The sequence below is a fragment of the Scyliorhinus torazame genome, chromosome 2 (assembly GCF_047496885.1).
Source record: "Scyliorhinus torazame isolate Kashiwa2021f chromosome 2, sScyTor2.1, whole genome shotgun sequence".
Taxonomy (NCBI): Eukaryota; Metazoa; Chordata; class Chondrichthyes; order Carcharhiniformes; family Scyliorhinidae; genus Scyliorhinus; species Scyliorhinus torazame.
Genome location: NC_092708.1, coordinates 133,155,491 through 133,176,673, shown reverse-complemented (window position 1 = coordinate 133,176,673; position 21,183 = coordinate 133,155,491). Strand labels below are relative to the sequence as shown.

Genomic DNA, 21,183 nt, shown 5'->3' with positions numbered 1-21,183 from the left:
AGGAGGTAGTGGAGGCAGGGACGATAGGGACATTTAAGGGGCATCTTGACAAATATATGAATAGGATGGGAATAGAAGGATACGGACCCAGGAAGTGTAGAAGATTGTAGTTTAGTCGGGCAGTATGGTCGGCACGGGCTTGGAGGGCCGAAGGGCCTGTTCCTGTGCTGTACATTTCTTTGTTCTTTGTTCTTTGAAGGTAAAAAGTGGCTTTGCTTTAAATAGTGATTCATTAGCACTCATTCCTCGCAGCACGCCGAATGATTCAAATCACTGGTTTATAGCTGGTGATGGTCTTTGCAGAGTCATTCATTCAGGGTCCTTGTAGTTTAGAAATAGAATACAGTACTCACAGGCAGCAGGCTTTCTGGAGAAACACCAGTGCTTATCAAACTGGACCTTCAGCTCGAGGTTCACATTCAGGCCTATATCTTTCTGGAGAGACACTTTATTTCACATCAAACCTTGCTTCCAGCTCCTGGTTTGAATTTAGGCCTCTGCTGCCTCCAGAAAACAGCACCCAGACTCTCTAGTGAGAGAGTCAGCCTTCTCAGTCGCCCTCTGAAGAGAGTTTAGCTAGATCTTTTGGGAGAGAGTTAGCAACAGTGTTCTAGAGAGGATTTAGCTCTTAACCTCCATGTTTCCAAAATGAAACTGAAAGCTCCTTAGACCTCTGAACCATTTTAGTGGAATAAGACTCGATCACCACCCGTTACGAAGCAGAGCACAGCCTTTTGGGCCAAATTCATTGGCCAACAGCCAAATCAATCACACTGAGTCATCACTGATGCCGGCCAGTCTACAACCACCAATTTAAATCAGCACAGCCTTTGGAATCTTTCGGTTTGAATTAAACACAAAGGCCACTGCTTTCTTCTGCTTGAATTAAAGATACAAGCTGCCTTAAAGATACATGTCCACAAATCATCCAAGTATTAAAATGTAATGGCAAAAATAAAATGAAGGGGAAATAAGGGAATAATTAGAGTAAACAGGGGAAGACATGTTAAATGTAGAGGCAAGAGGGAAACAAAAGAGGTGTTTCAGGTCAATGAAACTTGTGATGAAAGCAAAAAAAGGTATTCAAGGAAAGATGTTTAGCTGAATTGTGGTCGCTGTGTGGGGAAATGTCCTGAAGTCGAGATCTGTGTTCTGAGAAGGTGTGAACGTTTTGATTTTGAGGCAATTATCCAATTTCGAGCCAGAAAAGTCTTTGTTTTCACAAAACCAGTATGTTTCTGAACCTTGTTTTTGAATTTCCTCATCTGAGTGGAAGTGTTTGAGAAGTTCTGTGGCATACCTTTACTCAAGTGGCAACAATTCTATGATTTTGATAATACTGTATTTTATAGTTAATCTATAAGGGAGTTTATGCCAAGAACGTAGTTCATGGATGATTTTGATAATACTGTATTTTATAGTTATGGATGTATTTTTGACCAATGGGTTTTTTGAGAGTTGTTCTCGAAAATTGTTTTAACAGTGTAACTTTAATCTTATGTGCTCAAGTTTTTTTAATTAATTGTTTAATTTTTTTAATCCTAAAGGTGTTACTGGGGTTCTATGTTTTTGGGGTCAGTAGCTTTTCCTTCTCTTTTCAGAATAGATAAAAAAGTTTATAATCAGTAAGACCGGTTTCCCTCTGGGATCTGGCATGCTCAGCAATAACATCTGCTGCGGTCTCAACATAGCCTTTTCTCTTGCAGAAGAATAACTGGTGTGGTAGTTAAGCAACTAACTTAAGTACAAACTTGGTGTGTTAGTGATCCTTCAGCCCCGTGCAAATCTGACGCACTTTACGTTAATTCTGGGATATAACTCCAGTCTGCAGGCACTGGGTCAGAGTAGAATTGCTCAAATTTGGGAACCCTTATCAGTATAAGTCTGCCTGCTGTGAAGTTTGTGCAGGAACAGACATTAAATGGATAAATCCAGGGGTTCTACTTTTAAGCAGGACTCCCTAGACCAAGGAATCCATTTTGCTGCTTGCTCTCCCCACAGGAGGTTAGAGCTGATTAAAACACACCATACTGGACTAATAAAGAAGAATCTATTCCAAGATCAGCTCCCAATAGCCTTGAAGCTTGGACAAAGTCTTTTTTCATTGCAGTTCCTATTTGTGCAAAGAAAATCACTGTTTAGTAGGCAGAGCTTCAAGCCTGGGACAGGCAGAAACTGAGCGCCATCGTGTCAACATTGCAATCAAGCAACAATCTATGACTAGCTGAGGTGGTGGCCACAGAATACACTGTAACTCAAGAAGCCTTCTTTGTGGCTGTCTAAAAGCATAGAAAGCTATTCTATTCCAAATAGTCATAATAATCCTACAAAAAGCCACAAGATGACCAAAACATTTCAAAAACTCAGTTGGAAGACGCAAACCTTCTGTCTGAATTTTTTTAAATCAGCATGTAGATCAATGTTTTCTGAACCAGGGGCGAAATTCTCCGTTATCGGCGGAAAGTCCGCCGATCGGCGCAAAAAACTGCGCAAATCCCACTTGCGTCACGTCATAAAAATGGGCCGATAGTCTCCGGCCCGAAATGGGCTAGCAGCGACGTGACGGGATCCGCGCTTGTGCAGTGGTTCACGCCGTGCTGCGGCATACGCGCTGCACGGCGTGACGGCTCATAAGGCCGCGCAGCTCCCCCCCCCACCCAACCGGAACACCCGACCGCAACACCCGACTGGATGGCTGGCCGTCGCTCAGCCCCGAGGTTCGAGTCACGCGATGTGGAGGCGCTCCTGGACGCGGTGGAGCAGAGGAGGGACGTCCTGTATCCCGGGCACGGCCGCAGAGTTGCCCCACGCCACAGCCGGCGTCTGTGGAGGGAAGTGGCAGAGGCCGTCACCGCTGTGGCCCTAACACCACGGACAGGCACCCAGTGCCACAAGAAGGTGAACAACCTCGTCAGAGCAGGCAGGGTGAGCCTCCCCATATCCCCCCTCCCACATATCCCCCATATCCCCCCTCCCCCATATCCCCCTCCCCCATATCCCCCCTCCCCCATATCCCCCCTCCCCCATATCCCCCCTCCCCCATATCCCCCCTCCCCCATATCCCCCCTCCCCCATATCCCCCATCCCCCATATCCCCCCTCCCCCATATCCCCCCTCCCCCATATCCCCCCTCCCCCAAATCCCCCTCCCCCAAATCCCCCTCCCCAAATCCCCCCTCCCCCATATCCCCCCTCCCCCATATCCCCCCTCCCCCATATCCCCCCTCCCCATATCCCCCCTCCCCCATATCCCCCCTCCCCATATCCCCCCTCCCCATATCCCCCCTCCCCCATATCCCCCCTCCCCCATATCCCCCCTCCCCCATATCCCCCCTCCCCCATATCCCCCCTCCCCCATATCCCCCCTCCCCCATATCCCCCCTCCCCCATATCCCCCCTCCCCCATATCCCCCCTCCCCCATATCCCCCCCTCCCCCATATCCCCCCCTCCCCCATATCCCCCCCTCCCCATATCCCCCCTCCCCCATATCCCCCTCCCCCATATCCCCCTCCCCCATATCCCCCCTCCCCCATATCCCCTCCCCCATATCCCCTCCCCCATATCCCCCCCGCCCCCATATCCCCCCTCCCCATATCCCCCCTCCCCCATATCCCCCTCCCCCATATCCCCCCTCCCCCATACCCCCCTCCCCCATATCCCCCCTCTCCCATATCCCCCTCCCCATATCCCCCCTCCCCCATATCCCCCTCCCCCATATCCCCCCTCCCCATATCCCCCATATCCCCCCTCCCCCATACCCCCCTCCCCCATACCCCCCTCCCCCATATCCCCCCCTCCCCCATATCCCCCCTCCCCCATATCCCCCCTCCCCCATATCCCCTCCCCCATATCCCCCATATCCCCCCTCCCCCATATCCCCTCCCCCATATCCCCCATATCCCCCCTCCCCCATATCCCCCCTCCCCCATATTACCCCTCCCCCATATGCCCCCTCCCCCATATGACCCCTCCCCCATATCCCCCCTCCCCATATCCCCCCTCCCCATATCCCCCCTCCCCATATCCCCCCTCCCCATATCCCCCCTCCCCCATATCCCCCCTCCCCCATATCCCCCCTCCCCCATATCCCCCCTCCCCCATATCCCCCCTCCCCCATATCCCCCTCCCCCATATCCCCCCTCCCCCATATCCCCCCTCCCCCATATCCCCCCTCCCCCATATCCCCCCTCCCCCATATCCCCCCTCCCCCATATCCCCCCTCCCCCATATGACCCCTCCCCCATATGACCCCTCCCCCATATGACCCCTCCCCCATATGGCCCCTCCCCCATATCACCCCCTCCCCCATATCACCCCCTCCCCATATCCCCCCTCCCCCATATCCCCCCTCCCCCATATCCCCCCTCCCCCATATCCCCCCTCCCCCATATCCCCCCTCCCCCATATCCCCCCTCCCCCATATCCCCCCTCCCCCATACCCCCCTCCCCCATATCCCCCCTCCCCCATATCCCCCCTCCCCCATATCCCACCTCCCCATATCCCCCCTCCCCCATATCCCCCCTCCCCCATATCCCCCCTCCCCCATATCCCCCCTCCCCCATACCCCCCTCCCCCATACCCCCTCCCCCATACCCCCCTCCCCCATACCCCCCTCCCCCATATTCCCCCTCCCCCATATCCCCCCTCCCCATATCCCCCCTCCCCCATAACCCCCCTCCCCCATACCTCCCTCCCCCATACCCCCTCCCCCATATCCCCCCTCCCCCATATCCCCCCTCCCCCATACCCCCCTCCCCCATACCCCCCTCCCCATACCCCCCTCCCCCATACCCCCCTCCCCCATACCCCCCTCCCCCATATTCCCCCTCCCCCATATCCCCCCTCCCCATATCCCCCCTCCCCCATAACCCCCCTCCCCCATACCTCCCTCCCCCATACCCCCTCCCCCATACCCCCCTCCCCATATCCCCCCTCCCCCATATCCCCCCTCCCCCATATCCCCCCTCCCCTATATCCCCCCTCCCCTATATCCCCCCTCCCCTATATCCCCCCTCCCCTATATCCCCCCTCCCCCATATCCCCCCTCCCCCATATCCCCCCTCCCCCATATCACCCCTCCCCCATATCACCCCTCCCCCATATCACCCCTCCCCCATATCACCCCTCCCCCATATCACCCCCTCCCCCATATCCCCCCTCCCCCATATCCCCCCCTCCCCCATATCCCCCCTCCCCCATATCCCCTCCCCATGTCCCCCCTCCCCCATGTCCCCCCTCCCCCATATCCCCCCTCCCCCATATCCCCCCTCCCCATATCCCCCCTCCCCCATATCCCCCCCTCCCCCATATCCCCCCTCCCCCATATCCCCCCTCCCCCATATCCCCCCTCCCCCATATCCCCCCTCCCCCATATCCCCCCTCCCCATATCCCCCCTCCCCCATATCCCCCCTCCCCCATATCCCCCCCTCCCCCATATCCCCCCTCCCCCATACCCCCTCCCCCATACCCCCTCCCCCATGTCCCCCCTCCCCATGTCCCCCCTCCCCCATGTCCCCCCTCCCCCATGTCCCCCCTCCCCCATATCCCCCCTCCCCCATATCCCCCCTCCCCCATATCCCCAAGTGAATCCAGCCCTAACCTTAACCTCTGCAATGCACGCGCAACCGATGGCGTGCATTCATATACCTGCCTAACACTGTTGCCTTTTACCCCTGCCACCCCCCCCCCCCACAGGAGAAGCGCGCACACAACAATAGGGAGCATGTGAGGACTGGAGGAGGGCCCGCTGATGAGAGGCCACTGACCGTACACGAGGAAAGGGCCCTGGAACTGGCTGGCGGACCTGAGGACCGGGAGGTTGCTGATGCAGAGGTCGGGGGCCCACGAGCAAGTGAGCCACCAACAGCCCGTCCCCATATCCCCCTCCCCTATATCCCCCTCCCCCGTATCACCTGATCACTGCCTGATGTCTAACCATGCATGCTTCATTGTGTATCGCAGGACCAAACGTCCAGGCACCCATCCCCGCAGGTGCACACCGCCCGCAGGATGCCCCTCGGAGACCACAGGAGACGGAGAGACCCGCACCCTCCAGCATGCGACGCCCGCAGGATGCCCCTCGGAGACCACGGGAGACCGAGAGACCCGGACACTCCAGCATGCGACGCCCGCAGGATGCCCCTCGGAGACCACGGGAGACGGAGAGACCCGGACCCTCCAGCATGCGACGCCCGCAGGATGCCCCTCGGAGACCACGGGAGACGGAGAGACCCGGACCCTCCAGCATGCGACACCCGCAGGATGCCCCTCGGACACCACGGGAGACGGAGAGACCTGGAGCAACAGGGAGACGACACCCCCGTCACGTGCGGGAGCGACCACCCAGCGATGAGGGGGGCAGCCACAGGCCCCCGTCACATCCGAGCCAGGACACCACTACCCAGGACACCCCTACCCGGGACACCACTACCCGGGACACCACTACCCGGGACACCACTACCCGGGACACCACTACCCGGGACACCACTACCCGGGACACCACTACCCGGGACAGCACTACCCGGGACAGCACTACCCAGGACACCCCTACCCGGGAAGACGAAATACCGGACAGTGACTCAGAGTGGATGGGTGGAGACGAACCCCCACCCCAAAGTGCCATGGACTCAGAGTGGGACGAAGAGCACGACACAACGCCACTGCTGTCACCAACACCCTCCACCATCGCAGAAACACTCACCACGGTTGGGCACTTTAGTGATGAGGCGTCTGGTACACTCACTGGTGCGCACAACACAGCCGTCCCGGTACAGCAGGTGGAGGTAGGAGCAGCAGAGGGACCGGGCGGTCGGAGGGCAGCCCAGGCCAAGCGAACATCTGCCGCTCAGATGGATCCCGGGTTCCTGCAGTTACCACACCCACACATAGATCCGATGCAACCACCGACACGGAGACGAGCGAATAGGGTGACGGGTGGCTTGCGGCGGCTGCGGTCGCAGGTGGAGGAGTCCACCAGGAGCTGGGAGTGGTCCCGGTCATGCGTGCCACCCAGGCTGACACCGCACGGGTGGCGTCCGCGGTGGAGGCAATGGGTGCGACGGTGTCAGACATGGGGAACGGTTTGCGAGGCCTGGGGCCTTCCGTGCAGGCGGCGTCTGTGGCCCAGGAAATGGCTGCCCTCTCACAGGAGGCCATGAGCCAGTGCCAGCGCCAGATGGCAGAGACGCTCAACGCCATAGCCCAGTCTCAGCAGGCCATGGCCCAGTCTCGGCAGGCCATAGCCCAGTCTCTGCAGGCCATGGCCCAGTCTCTGCAGGCCATGGCCCAGTCTCTGCAGGCCATGGCCCAGTCTCTGCAGGCCATGGCCCAGTCTCAGCAGGCCATCGCTGAGGGCATCGGCGACAGTGGCCATGTGCGAGCCGGCGTCGCACTGTCACAGACAGGGTTTGACAACCCCCTGGGCTCCATGGCTGCAAACCTGCAGACCCCTGTCGATACCAGCACGGGCCTCCAGGACTGGCAGCGCCAGATGTCGGGGGCGCGTCGGATGGCCAGTCCGTTCGCATCCCCCACCCATGTAGAGGCCTGGGGGCCATCGGGCACCCCGAGGGAGGAGGAGGTGGTGTGGTCCGTCCCGGCTCCCTCTGTAGGGGAGGTCCCGGTACACCGCGACACCTCGGACTCCCCCCCCCCCCCCCCCCCCCCCCCTTTCCGTCCCAGGTGCATCGGGTGGGCAACGGGCAGGACAGGCTGGCAGCTCGCCATCCCAGTCGCCCAGGCCGCAGCCTGGCCCATCTAGGCCTGGACGCCCCAGGAAACGGCCACCAAAGGGATCCAGTGTCAGAGGGCAGGAATCACAGGAGTCCACCTCCAGTTCTGCTGTACCGTCTGGGGAACCACGTAGATGTAGTCAAAGGGCCCGTAAGGCCAAACAATTAGACACTGAGTAAGTTGGCACGGGTGCAGGGCACAGATGAGTTTTAGGGGCTAGGGCACGTGCATGAACTCCTTTGGTTATTAAAGTCAATGTTACACCTACCGAAGCTGCCTTTGTGCTCTGTCCAAAGTGTGCGGGCGTGTCATGTACGTTGAGCGCAAGTGTGTATGTGACGGGTGGTCTTACCTCAGCCCCAGGTGAGTCTGCCCCCTTCCCCCTGGGACGCCATCAACATCCCCCGGGCAGAGGACGGGACCGTGCGCTGCAGTGTCACAGCCGCATGCAGGGATGGTCCGGGTGGATGGTGGTACTGTGGCCATGGGTCAGACATAGTCCAACGATGTAGAGCCAGGAGCTCATCGGAGGCGGGTTGTCATCATCCTCCATGGCCTGCGATAGACACGCGTCCACCCGCAACTGGGTGAGCCCGGCCCGTTGTGCCGCCGGTGGATCGGCAATTGGGGGGGGGGGTGGTGTGCATGCGGGTGGGGTGTGTGGGGTTGGGGAGGGGGGTGAGGGTGCTGGGTGGGTGGATGGGTGGGGGGTGTGGGTGGTCGGCTGTTGCCATGGTGTGCGGTCTGTGGCCATACTACCCGATTCCCACGCCCATCTAGTCAGTGAAGCGGGCGTCTATCAGTCTGTCCCGTGCCCGCTGGGCCAGCCGGTAACGGTGGACAGCCACCCGCCTGTGTCTACCCCGCCTGCCCTGACCATTGCCCCCATCCCCCTCATCTGGGGAGGACTGGGCCTCTTCGTGCTGCTCCTCCACTCCGCCCTCCTCTGCCTGCGGCACATCGCCCCTCTGCTGGGCTATGTTGTGCAGGACGCAGCACACCACAATGATGCGGCCGACCCTATCTGACCGATACTGGAGGGCGCCCCCAGAGAGGTCCAGGCACCTGAAACGCATCTTCAGCACGCCAAAGCACCTCTCGATCACTCCCCTTGTCGCTACATGGGCATCATTGTAGCGGTTCTCCGCCTCATTGCGTGGCCTCCGTATAGGCGTCATCAGCCACGATCGCAATGGGTAGCCCCTGTCGCCCAGCAACCAGCCCCTCAGCCGGGGATGGCGTCCCTCGTACATGCCGGGGATGGATGACCGCGACAACACAAATGAGTCGTGTACACTGCCTGGGTGACGGGCGCAGACGTGCAGGATCATCATGCGGTGGTCGCAGACCACCTGTACGTTCATCGAATAGGTCCCCTTCCTATTAGTGAACACGGCCCTGTTCTCTGCAGGTGGCCGCACGGCGACGTGCATCCCATCGATCGCGCCCTGGACCATGGGGAACCCGGCCACGGCAGAGAAGCCCACGGCCCGGGCATCTTGGCTGGCCCGGTCCACGGGGAAGCGGATGAAGCGGTGCGCCATGGCATAAAGGGCATCAGTCACTGCCCGGATGCACCGATGTCTGCGATATGCCGGACAGGTCCCCACTCGGTGCCTGGAATGACCCCGTTGCATAAAAGTTCAGGGCCACCGTAACCTTGACGGACACGGGGAGAGGGTGTCCCCCGCCAGTGCCACGCGGTGACAGGTGTGCCAGCAGGTGGCAGATGTGTGCCACGGTTTCCCGGCTCATCCGGAGTCTCCTCCTGCATTCCCGGTCTGTGAGGTCCTGGTATGACTGCCGGGGCCGGTACAAACGGGGCGCCCTCGGGTGCCTCCGTTGCCGTGGGGCCGCGACGTCCTCCTCCCCCTCCTCGTCCTGTCGGTCAGGTGTCCCTCCAGCCTGGGCGGCTGCCGCCTGCCCCTCTGCGGCAGCCTGCGCCGCCTCTCTGGCACGCTCCTCCTCCTCCTCCTCATCCAGGGCAACATAGACATGAGCGGCTGCCACCACGGCGGCCAACATCGCTGGATGGTCTGAAAACATGACGGCCTGGTGGGGGGGGGGGGGGGGACGGGGACGATGACATGTCATCATTGCCCATATCCCCTCCTCCCCCCAGCCAGGTGGCATGGACCGCATGGGTCCAACTGTTGGAGGCTGGCACCTGGCCATGTGGACCAACTCATTTGCCCTCCCATCACCCACCCAGGCACGGACCCCCTCCCCAACCTCCACCCCAGCACGGACCCAACCTCCAACCCGGCACGGACCCCCTCCCCAACCTCCACCCCAGCACGGACCCCCCCAACCTCCACCCCAGCACGGACCCCCCAACCTCCACCCCGGCACGGACCCCCCCCAACCTCCACCCCGGCACGGACCCCCTCCCCAACCTCCACCCCAGCACGGACCCCCCCCAACCCCCAACCTCCACCCCAGCACGGACCCCCCCCCCAACCTCCACCCTGGCACGGACCCCCCCCAACCCCCAACCTCCACCCCAGCACGGACCCCCCCCAACCCCCAACCTCCACCCCAGCACGGACTCCCCCCCAACCTCCACCCCAGCACGGACTCCCCCCCAACCTCCACCCCGGCACGGACCCCCCCCCAACCTCCACCCCGGCACGGACCCCCTCCCCAACCCCCAACCTCCACCCCAGCACGGACCCCCTCCCGGCACTCACCCGGAGCCCAGCCTACTCTAACCACCCCCACCCCCCCCCCCCCGCCGCACACACACACACACACAAGCCGAGACACACCTCTCCTCACGCAATCAGTCTGCGGCCACGCCATTTCCTGCCCAGAGCCAACCCCCCAGGCCGTCACTCACCTCCTCGCTGGTCGGCGTGAGCCTGGAGCACCGGGTCACGCCGATGAAAAGGAGGTTTGATTCACGTCGACGTGAACGGTCATCATGTCGACGGAACTTCGGCCCATCCGGAAAGGAGAATATCGGCAGGCCGAAAATCGGCTGCCTTGCGCAGACCCGTGACATTCTCCGCGGCAGCGGCGCCATTAACGCCCCGCCGACTTTTCTCCCTTCGGAGACTTCGGCGGGGGCGGGATTCACGGCGGCCAACGGCCATTCTCCGACCCGGCGGGGGGTCGGAGAATGACGCCCCAGATGTCCAAGCCATAAAATTGCTACGAATTGATCATGTCAGGTCTGTCCGCCATCTTTAAAATCTCGATAAAATATGGTCAAGCCTTGAAGATCAGCTAGGAGTGAAGCTCAACTTCCAAATACATCGTATGGAATTTGTGTTTTAAGCAGTGTGATGATAGGTAGACTATCATCTGTATATAGCATGAGTAAATCATCATCATCTGCATGTGTATTGTAAGTTATATGTTTTACTGTTGTAGTTCTAGCATCCGACCAGCAGGTGGGGTGAGTATACAGGCACGGGACCCGGATGCACCATGTGTTCCATCAGAAGGTGTTTGTCAGGAGTTGATAGCAGTCGCATATTAGAATAGCTCTGTAGTATCTCAGTATAACATTTAGACATTTATTTCCAACTGTATTCATCTTCGACATTTTAGTTATTCGTTAGTGTAATGTTAGTAATAAATAACTTTGTTTATAAAACCAAGTCTAATGTTCTTTGTTCACACGGCAATATCAAGATTCCATATCAGCCCAATCAAAGAACATTACAAGCAACAACCGACAAAGACTGTTGACCAGTTAATTAGTACATGCAGAGACAAGGGGCAAGATCGCGACTCCATGGTGTCAGAGCTATCCGACAGAATAATCGAGCTTGTGATAGCATCTACCCCGATAAAAGCATTTCAAAAAGACCTCTTGGACCAACCCAAAGGTTACAGCATGAAAGCTCTACTGCAAAGTGTACGCTAGCATGAAGCCATACTACTGGGTAGACGGAGTCCACAGACTTTGTATAAATCATTCACCATTGGCCAGTACAGGCAAGCCTAGTAAGCAATGCAGGTGGTGCAGGCTCATATATGCATCCTGCAAATGCCCAGCTTATAATGCTGTATGCAAAGCATGTGGCGTCAGAGGACACTGGAAGCACCAATGCAGAAAGCAAAGAATGCACCACTTGATTCAACATAATGAGAAGCCACAAACAGATGTAACACAGCCTTGCACATGCCTAAAAACCAAGATCACCATAACTAAATCTGGATGAATAAGCAAACTGCCGATTTGTTTCAGAGACTTGTAAATCTATTGCGTTATATAATGGTTTATTCAGTCACAACGTTGCTTTCTTTTGCTGACATGTAAATAGCTTGATTTTTTTAGGGTAAACCTCTTAGTATCAAAAAAAAAGGACGTTGTGAAATGATGTACACCGACCTTTAAAAGGCATATCTTAAACTGCTGTCCATCACTTATACCTCAACACAGGATTGTGGATACCTTTCATTGAATACATTTAATAGAATGTATGCCTGGAATAGACAGATTTTTGGTCTTGTAGGGAACTAACAGAAATGGGTAACAGGTGGAAAGATGAAGTTGAAGCCCAAGATCAGCCATGATAGTATTAAAGGAAGAGAAAGCTCAATGCGTCAAATGGACTACTCCTATGTTGCTGTAGTATCATGGCATGAATAGTTTCCATGCACACACACACACACACACACACATGAAACCGAAGGATCTGACCATGTGAACCATTGAGCCTGCTCCTCCTGTTTTGCGTGCATGTGTCTGCATGCAAAGTATTTGCCGCATGATATCCAACTCCATCTACAGTAGAAATCAAATGTGCTACCCACAGTCTCACAGGTAACTGCTAGTATATAATCCTATCTTTGAATAATTAACTCATTATTGTTTTACCAATCCTTGTTGTATGATTGATTTACATTAGGCGAGGTCCCATAGCGAGCGACTAACTGGGTGTTTCCAGCCGCTCGGATCGCCGGGAAACACCTTGCTATCAAAGGGCCATTCGGGTAAATTGGGGGTCTCAGCAGAAGGTGCCCTGCCAAGGTTGCACTTAGTCCAGTTTCCTGAAAGGAAGAGCTCCGCTCGCCGGAACTCCATGCGGGTTGAGATCGGGACAGCATTTTTAAATGCCAGCGCCACACTGCGCTGACTTTCGGGTGTAACATGGCTGGTAGATCATGCCCATCGAATAGAAAACATAACTCAGCCCCCTGAGGTCTCCGCAATCGTCTGATTCTGGCCTCTTCTGGATTTTCTGAAATAATTGCTCCACCATTAGTTGCGGTGCCTTCAGTTGCCTGGGCCCCAAGCTTTGAAACTCTCTCCTTACACCACTCCGGCTCTCTACTTCACATTTCTCCTTGAAGACACTTCTTAAAATCTAACCCTTTGCCAAAGCTTTTGGTCATCTGACGTAATATCTCCTTATGTGTGTTGTACTTTGTTTTATAATACTCCTGTGCAATGCCTTGGGGCATTTCATCATGTTAAATATGCCATGTGAATCTAAATTGTTAAAATTATGCATAAGATATTATAAGTACCTATTAGTGCCACCAGATGGGGTTGCACAATGCACAGATATCCAAGGGCAAATTAAGTATTTTGCAGTAATGTAGTGCTATCTCAACCCTTTTGAAATGTTTGGCCATCCAATTTTTATTTTTATGTTCTGAAACTACTGTCTGTGATTTAGTTTTGCATCTTGTATGACATCTATAAAGATTCACTTTTTGTTTACATTAATAGGCCTGTGGAATACAGTTTTCTTCCTTCCGTGGATCCAGAAACGGTTTTGCAAACAGGTAATTTTTTCTAACAAGTGTTAAGTCTTTAAAAAAAAAATGAACTGCCATAAAAAATACTAAATTTAATGACACAATAAACTTGATAAACTGGTTCTGCACAATTTGATCCTAGTTGTATCTGTGCATCTGTTTTAGATTGTTTATGTATAGGATGCCAACTTAAATATCAGTGCCACTTTTTATGTATTACAATTGAGATAATTTTGTGATACTGGAATGTTCCAATTTTTAAAAGAAGAGCCTTTTTCATGCACAAGTATTGATGACCACAGTTATCATATAAAATACAGTGACATTTTTTTTGTGCATCCCCACTTTTTGGGCAATTAAACAGTTTATTGTCCATTTAGCTTCCAAAAGTATGTGAATCGGCCAATGTCACAAATGGGCACAATACACGCTTCCATGTTCTGGCAATGTCTGGTCCAGTTCCCCCATTTATGATTCCGACAGGCATACTGTTTTGCTGTTGTTCACCAACAGAAGAAATTAGGATCATATGGACCAAAACATTTAACTCTGCTTCTCTCTCCACAGATGCAGCCAAGCCTGCTGAGTTTTACCATTGTTTTCTGTTTTTATTATCTAGGCTTCATGCACCTGCTAACATTGAATAAAGTTTGAACATAAGCCTCTTGTCCAGTGTTACCACTTGTATGTAATCCATTCCAATACTGGATACATTATGTTCCATACTTAGAATGAAATGAAAATCTATTCTGCTCAGTTGTTTCCTTGTGCAACTTTCCAGCAGACATAGAATGACCAAGGTCATGAAAGGTTTATCAGGTGTAAGCTATGGTTCATTGAGTAGCACTTTTGCCACTACAAAAAGTTGTGGCGCTTATGCACAAAAGTTTAGGCTGGCACTCCATTTTAGTGCTGAGGGAATGCTATACTATTAGAAATACCACCTTTCAAGTGAGAAGCTAAACTGAGTACCCACCTACTCTCTTGGAGCATAAATGTTTCCGTGACACTATTTTGGAGAAGAGAGAGGGGTTACTCGCAGTTTAGAGCAGGGGAGTTACTCCCAGTGTCCTGGCCAATATTTATTCCTCAATCAACAACATAAAAACAGATTCATCTGATCATTATCACCTTTCTCTTTGTGGGAACTTCATGTGTTCAAGTTGGCTGTTGCATTTCCTATATCACGGCTTAGATGTTTGCCACAATGGAGAGGCTCTCCATCGTGGTGAAAATCTCGGAAATGACTTAAAATTTGAAATCCTGTCCCTTGAACCCACCATTTTCCTTCTGCATGGGGGCAGGACTGGAGTCGGGCCAGGATTCACAAATCGTGAAGGCAGCTGGCCATTTAATTCACCAGCTGTCCCCACTGAAGTGGGGTCTTGGAAGAACAGGGAGTATGAAATTTAGATTGTGTTGAATACAGCAGGTACGAGGAGGTCTGAACTTGGGGGATTCTTTGGATAGCTTGGGTGCACCTTTGGAGAGGTAAGGTACCCCTTTGGGAGAGGTACGGTAAAACATTAATATGCACTTTTTACGCACAAAATCATTGACATTGTCAAGCTGCCAAGAAGTTGTCAGGGAACTGATAAGGAGCCGAAATCCTGTCAAAGGTATCAAGAAAGTGTCAGAACTCTCCAGGAAGTGTCAGCTATCCAGGAAGTATCAGAACTGTCAGTGAACTGTCCAAGGATACTAGGTGAGTTGGTATGGAGGGGGTAAGGATAAAGGATGGTGGGTTATGGGTATGAGTTGGCACTAAATTGGCATGGAAACATGGAATGCTGTAGGGATTGTTTAGAGGGGCACTAATTTGGTACAGAGGATATAGGGGCCATGAGGGATGAGTGGGGAGAATGGGTGGCATGTGGGGATGGTGAGTGCTGGAGGAATGTTCTGTGATGAATTATTATTTTTATTTAAGCACAGTGCTGAGACACAGGCAGGCCTTGCACCCAGCTCATATCCACTCCCAGCAGCCTGCACATTCATTCCGGGGTGACCTGCCCCGACACCTCTTCAGAACAAAGAAAAGTACAGCACAGGAACAGGCCCTTCGGCCCTCCAAGCCTGTGCCGACCATGCTGCCTGTCTAAACTAAAACCTTCTACAATTCCGGGGTTCGTATCCCTCTATTCCCATCCTATTCATGTATTTGTCAAGATGTCCCGAAAACGTCACTATCGTCCCTGCTTCCACCACCACCTCTGGCAGCGAGTTCCAGGCAGCCACTACCTTCTATGTAAAAAAAAACTTGCCTTGTATATCTCCTCTCAACCTTGCCCCTCGCACCTTAAACCTATGCCCCCTAGTAATTGACTCCTCTACCCTGGGGAAAAGCCTCTGACTATCCACTCTGTCTATGCCCCTCATAATTTTGTAGACCTCTGTGAGGTCGCCCCTTAACCTCCTTCATTCCACTGAGAACAAACTGAGTTTATTCAACCTCTCCTCCTAGCTAATGCCCTCCATACCAGGCAACATCCTGGTAAATCTCTTCTGCGCCCTCTCTAAAGCCTCCACATCCTTTAGGTAGTGTGGTGATCAGAATTGAACACTATACTCCAAGTGTGGCCTAACTAAGGTTCTATACAGCTGCAACATGACTTGCCAATTTTTATACTCAATGCCCTGGCCAATGAAGGCAAGCATGCCGTATGCCTTCTTGACTACCTTCCCCACCTGTGTTGTCCCTTTCAGTGACCTGTGGACCTGTACACCTGGATCTCTCTGACTGTCAATACTTTTGAGGGTTCTAGGGGGGGTTTAAACGAATGCAGCAGGGGCATGGGAACCTGGATTGTAGTTTTAGGGTACGGGAGAATGAGAGTATAGAGGTCAGGAGCACAGATTTGACGTCGCAGGAGGGGGCCAGTGTGCAGGTAGGTGGTTTGAAGTGTGTCTACTTCAATACCAGGAGTATACGAAATAAGGTAGGGGAACTGGCAGCATGGGTTGGTACCTGGGACGATCTAAGATGCTACTTTGTCCTGGATGGTGTCTAACTTCCTGAGTGTTGTTGGAGCCACATTCATCCAGGCAAGTGGACAGTATTCCATCACACTCCTAAATTGTCCCTTGTAGGTGCTAGACAGACTTTGTGGAGATAGGAGGTGAGTTGGTCAATGCAGAACTCCCAGTCTCTGGCCTGCTCTGGTCGCCACAGTATTTATGTGGTTGTTCCAGTTATGTTTCTGATCAGTGGTAATCTCCAGGATGTTGATAGATGCTCAACATTGCTGGCATGTTTATTGGGCTTTATTTTAGATGAGACTCACTATCTTTTTCGCGCTCTGACCTAAACTTCACCATCACCCCGCTTTTTGGAGGAGAATGGACTAACTTATTTTTTGTTGATGTCTGAAACTTTCTATAGCATAAACGGCATTTTCATAATGCAATATGAACACAAATACAAATGTTATTTGAATTGTGCTGTTACTTCATGTACTGGATAACATGCTGATCACAAATAACTGCTTTTTTAGTTTGGAATTCAGCGATAAAGTGTTATTCTTCTTTCAGGTCCCTTAGGACAGTCTGTACATTATCTCAGTAGTGGGAGGTTTCACAACATCAAGACTTCATTAAGTGGATTTTTTGTAGTGTTTGAATTATGCACAAAAAGCAGAAATCATTGTACTTACAAGGGCATAATCTATGCGTGAGAAAATACTTTTTTTAAACTTTCTTTTCATGGGATGTTGGCACTGCTGGCTAAGCCAGCATTGACCCCTCATCCCAAATTGCCCTTGAGAAGGGGATGGTGAGCTGCCTTCTTGAACCGCTGCCAATCCACATTGTGTAGATGCACCCACAGTAATGGTTAGGAAAGGAGTGCCAGGATTTTGACCCAGTTACAGTGAAGGAACGACAATATAGTTCCAAGTCATGATTGTGTATCGCTTAGAGGGGAACTTGCAGGTCCTTCTAGGTGGTATAAATCACAAGTTTGCAAGATGCTGTCAAAGGTGCTTTGGTGAGTTGCTGCAATGCATCTTGTATGTGGTACATACTGCTGCCACTGTGTCAGTGTTGGAGGGAATGCATGTTTAAGGTGGTGCGGGGGTGGCAATCAAGCAGGCTGCTTTGCCCTGGATGGTGTTGAGCTTCTTGAGCATTGGGGGGAGTTCCACTCATCCACAAAAGTTCAGCATGTTCCATCACACTCCTGACTTGTACTTTCTAGATGGTGGACAGGCTTTGAGGAATTGGGAAGCGAGTACCGCAGAATTCCCAGCCTATGATCTGCTTTTATAGCCGCAGTATTTATATGCTGGTTCAGTTCGTCCCTTTGATCAAACAGATGCCTATTAACACCTATCTGTTTCAAAGATGCATGTTTCAGTTTTGAAGTAATAGATGCTTGCACCATTGGCACATCTATAAGAGATTGAATTGTGAATTGATTTTGAAATATTTTATGTAATTGCCCCAAAGGTCATGAACTACTATCGGAATTGCAGCAGCGCCGCTTTAATGGGTTAGAAGGAGGTATGTCATGGTCCCCAATGGATGACGAATTGTTAGCTCAGCCCAAAGTAGTGAAACTACTGGATTCTCTACGAGAACAATATACTAGATATCAAGAAGTCTGCAGACAGCGGAATAAACGTACTCAACTTGAAGAGATACAACAGAAAGTTATGCAGGTGAGAAATAATTCAGAATAATATGCACATTTCTAGAAATTGCGAAGATTTCATCTTAAAACAACTGCACTCACTGCTTGTGGGATTTAGTCTTCCAGACCATTAGATTGCAGACCTGTGTTAGCGTAGCTACTTTCTGTCTAGGCAGTTGAAGTATTGCAACTGGACTATGGTTCCCTGAGTTCGAGAGGGGTCAATTACCAAGGGTGTTACAGTTATGAGTCAGAATATTTGTTTTCAAGCTCCATTTTAAAGCCATGAGTGCATAATTTACATTGGCATTTCAGTGTAATATAAGAGTATGCTTTATTGAAAATGCTGCCTTTTAGAAAGGATGTTAAACCAAAGCTTCTCCTCTACAGCCAAACAAAATTCCACTGGCCAGCATTTAATCTGAAACCAACATATTTAAAAAGTCGATTATCCAGTTATTAATGTCTTTGTTATTTGTGGGATCCTTTGTGTGTATACTTGCTGCAGCATTTCCATACATTACAACAGTGACTTAAAAATAAAATGTATTTCATTGGTTGTGGAACGCTTGGTGTATAAATAATTATTTTTTTCCTCGTTGCTGATTACTATCCAGCAAGGAAACATTTGCATTTGTAGACTTGGTAAAGGGCTTGATTGTAGTGTTTTCACATGGTAAAATCGTCTGTTATCATTACCTTTCCAGGCATATAAAAAGGCCCCTGACCAATTTTAATGGTGGCTGGTGACATGGAAGGTGTGGCTGCCAGTTGTAGTGCTGTGAAGGTCCAGACTGGACAAGAGGCCAGAATTGCAGGGCAGCAGGCATCTTGGAGGGTCATAAGGCTGGTGATAAGGGAAGGGGAGAGACCTTGGAAGAATTTGAATACAAGGATGAGAATTTCAAAATTAAGACATTGCCAGACCTGGAGGCAATGTAAGCCAGTGAGTGCAACCTTAATGGGTGAATGCGACTTGGTGTGAACCATGGAATTTTGCAATAGAGAAGAAAGTTATTCAGCTCAATGGACTGTGCTGACTATCTGAAAGAGCTTGTCACTTTGTTCCATTCCCTGCCCATTTCCCATATTCCTATATTTTTTAATTCAAATACTTATTTAAATGTATTTAATAAAGATTTACAATGACTTGAAAGATTGACAAGTATGTTCCCAGGGCTTGAAAGTTGCAGCTATGAGGAGAGATTGGATAGGTTAAGGTTGTTTTCCTCCGAACAGAGGCTAAGGGGTGACCTAATTGAGATGTATAAAGTTAGGAGAGGTCTAGATAGGGTAGACAGGATTTCTCCTGGCTGAGGTATCAATTGCCAGGGGGTGATTGGTAGAAGGATTAGAGGGGACATGAGGAAAAACCTTCTCAGTTGGAGGGGGTGGGCACCTGAAATTCACTGCCTAATTTGGCGGTTGAGGCTGAAACACAGAACTCATTTAAAAGGTACCTGAATCAACATCTGAAGTGCTATAACCTGTGAGGTTACGAACCAGGTGCTACTTTCTTTTTTCTCTTTTTAGGTTGGCACAGCCACGATGGAATGAATGGACTCTTTTTACACTGTAAAGTTTCTATGGTTAGCCATTTCCATTTTAAAAGTTAGAATGGATTGTGTTTCCATCAGAAAATCTCGTAGGCTATTCAATGTTTCAAGAATGCACTGCACAAAAATACTTCTCCTAACCTCTCCCTTCATTCTTTTAGTGAAGATCTTAAATTCATGTTCTCTAATTATTTCCATGCAATATATTTGTCCAATTTCCTTTAAAAGGCTGTAGTGGTTTCCTTCTTAGCCATTCCTTGAGGCAGAGTATACTGTTCTCTAACAGCCCTTAATGTAAAATGATTTATCTCTCATCGCTTTCGAGATTAATTGGTAATCTCTTGTCAGTTAGTCTCCAACAGAGAAAATAGTCTTTCCCTTTCACTACATCAAAATTCTTCATAATTTAAAAAACCTTATTAACCTCCTCTGTTTTAGTGCTTCCTACCTTTCCTTTTATTCATGGTTTTTCATCCGTGAGATCATCTGAGTGAATCTGTGCTGTACCATGCCTATGGCTTTAATGTTCTTGTAAACAAAAGGACCAGTCTGAAATGGTCTGTTCTTCTCATGTTAATTAAGCGATGAATATTGTCCAAGACATCAGGAATACATCCCATGCTACTCTTCAAAATGGTGCCATGGAATCTTTTACACTCACCTGAGAAAGAAGCCGGTTCTGTGTCGCATCTGAAACAAGACCGAACTCCCTCAACCTCCATTTTTGTGCTCAAATCTCTGGAGTGGAATTTGAACCCACAAGCTCTCACTTACAGGCAAGAACATTATCAACTGAGCCACAGCTGACACTCCCACATTGAGAAATGAGATGCCCAAAACTCTTGGGCACCAGTAGTATTTTGTATTATTATTTAATTCTTTATTCTTGATCCAAGCTTCTACTTATGAAGGTTAACATGTTGTTTTTCTTTTCATAGCTTTATATTTGCACAGTTGCACTTTTGGAATTATTGTGTATTTGGAACTGTGGATCTCCGGCTGTTCACATCCTTCCATGTCATAGACTCATAGATGTTTACAGGTCTCTCCAGCGCAAAGTTTAGTGCTTGTACCATTTGTTTTTTGCAGAAATGTGTTGTGAACTATTTTAATAATCAGAGTATCCACCCCCCCCTCCCCGTACATTGGTACTGAGGGGAGGGTACCCTGTTTATCCAACACAAAATTAGTGTTTGTACCGTTTGACCTTGTATATATTTTTTACTGTCTTAATAAAAGATATGGAAACAGGCCCTTCGGCCTAGCTTGTCCATGCCACCCAGTTTCTATTACTAAGCTAGTCCCACTTGCACGCATTTGACCCATATCCCCCTATACCCACCCTGTCCATGTAACTGTCTAACTTTTTTAAAGGAAAAAATTGTACCCACCTCTACCACTGCCTCTGGCAGCTCGTTCCAGATGCTCATCACCCTCTGTGTGAAAAAATTTCCCCTCTGGTCTCTTTTGTATCTCTCCCCTCTCACCTTAAACCTATGCCCTCTAGTTCTTGACTCCTTTACCTTTGGGGAAAGATGTTGACTAT

At 51.2% G+C, this 21,183-nt stretch overlaps 1 protein-coding gene across 6 annotated transcripts in view; it reads left to right on the top strand.

Annotated features, from left to right (window-relative positions):
* The window catches only part of sestd1 (SEC14 and spectrin domains 1), a 275,430-nt gene that overhangs the window by 169,647 nt on the left and 84,600 nt on the right, over positions 1 to 21,183 (top strand). For all 6 annotated transcript variants that reach the window (XM_072477346.1, XM_072477354.1, XM_072477310.1 and 3 more), the window contains 2 exons: positions 13,423 to 13,478; positions 17,898 to 18,109. In XM_072477346.1, the coding sequence (XP_072333447.1) occupies positions 13,423 to 13,478; positions 17,898 to 18,109 (268 nt within the window). The remainder of the gene's footprint in view (positions 1 to 13,422; positions 13,479 to 17,897; positions 18,110 to 21,183) is intronic.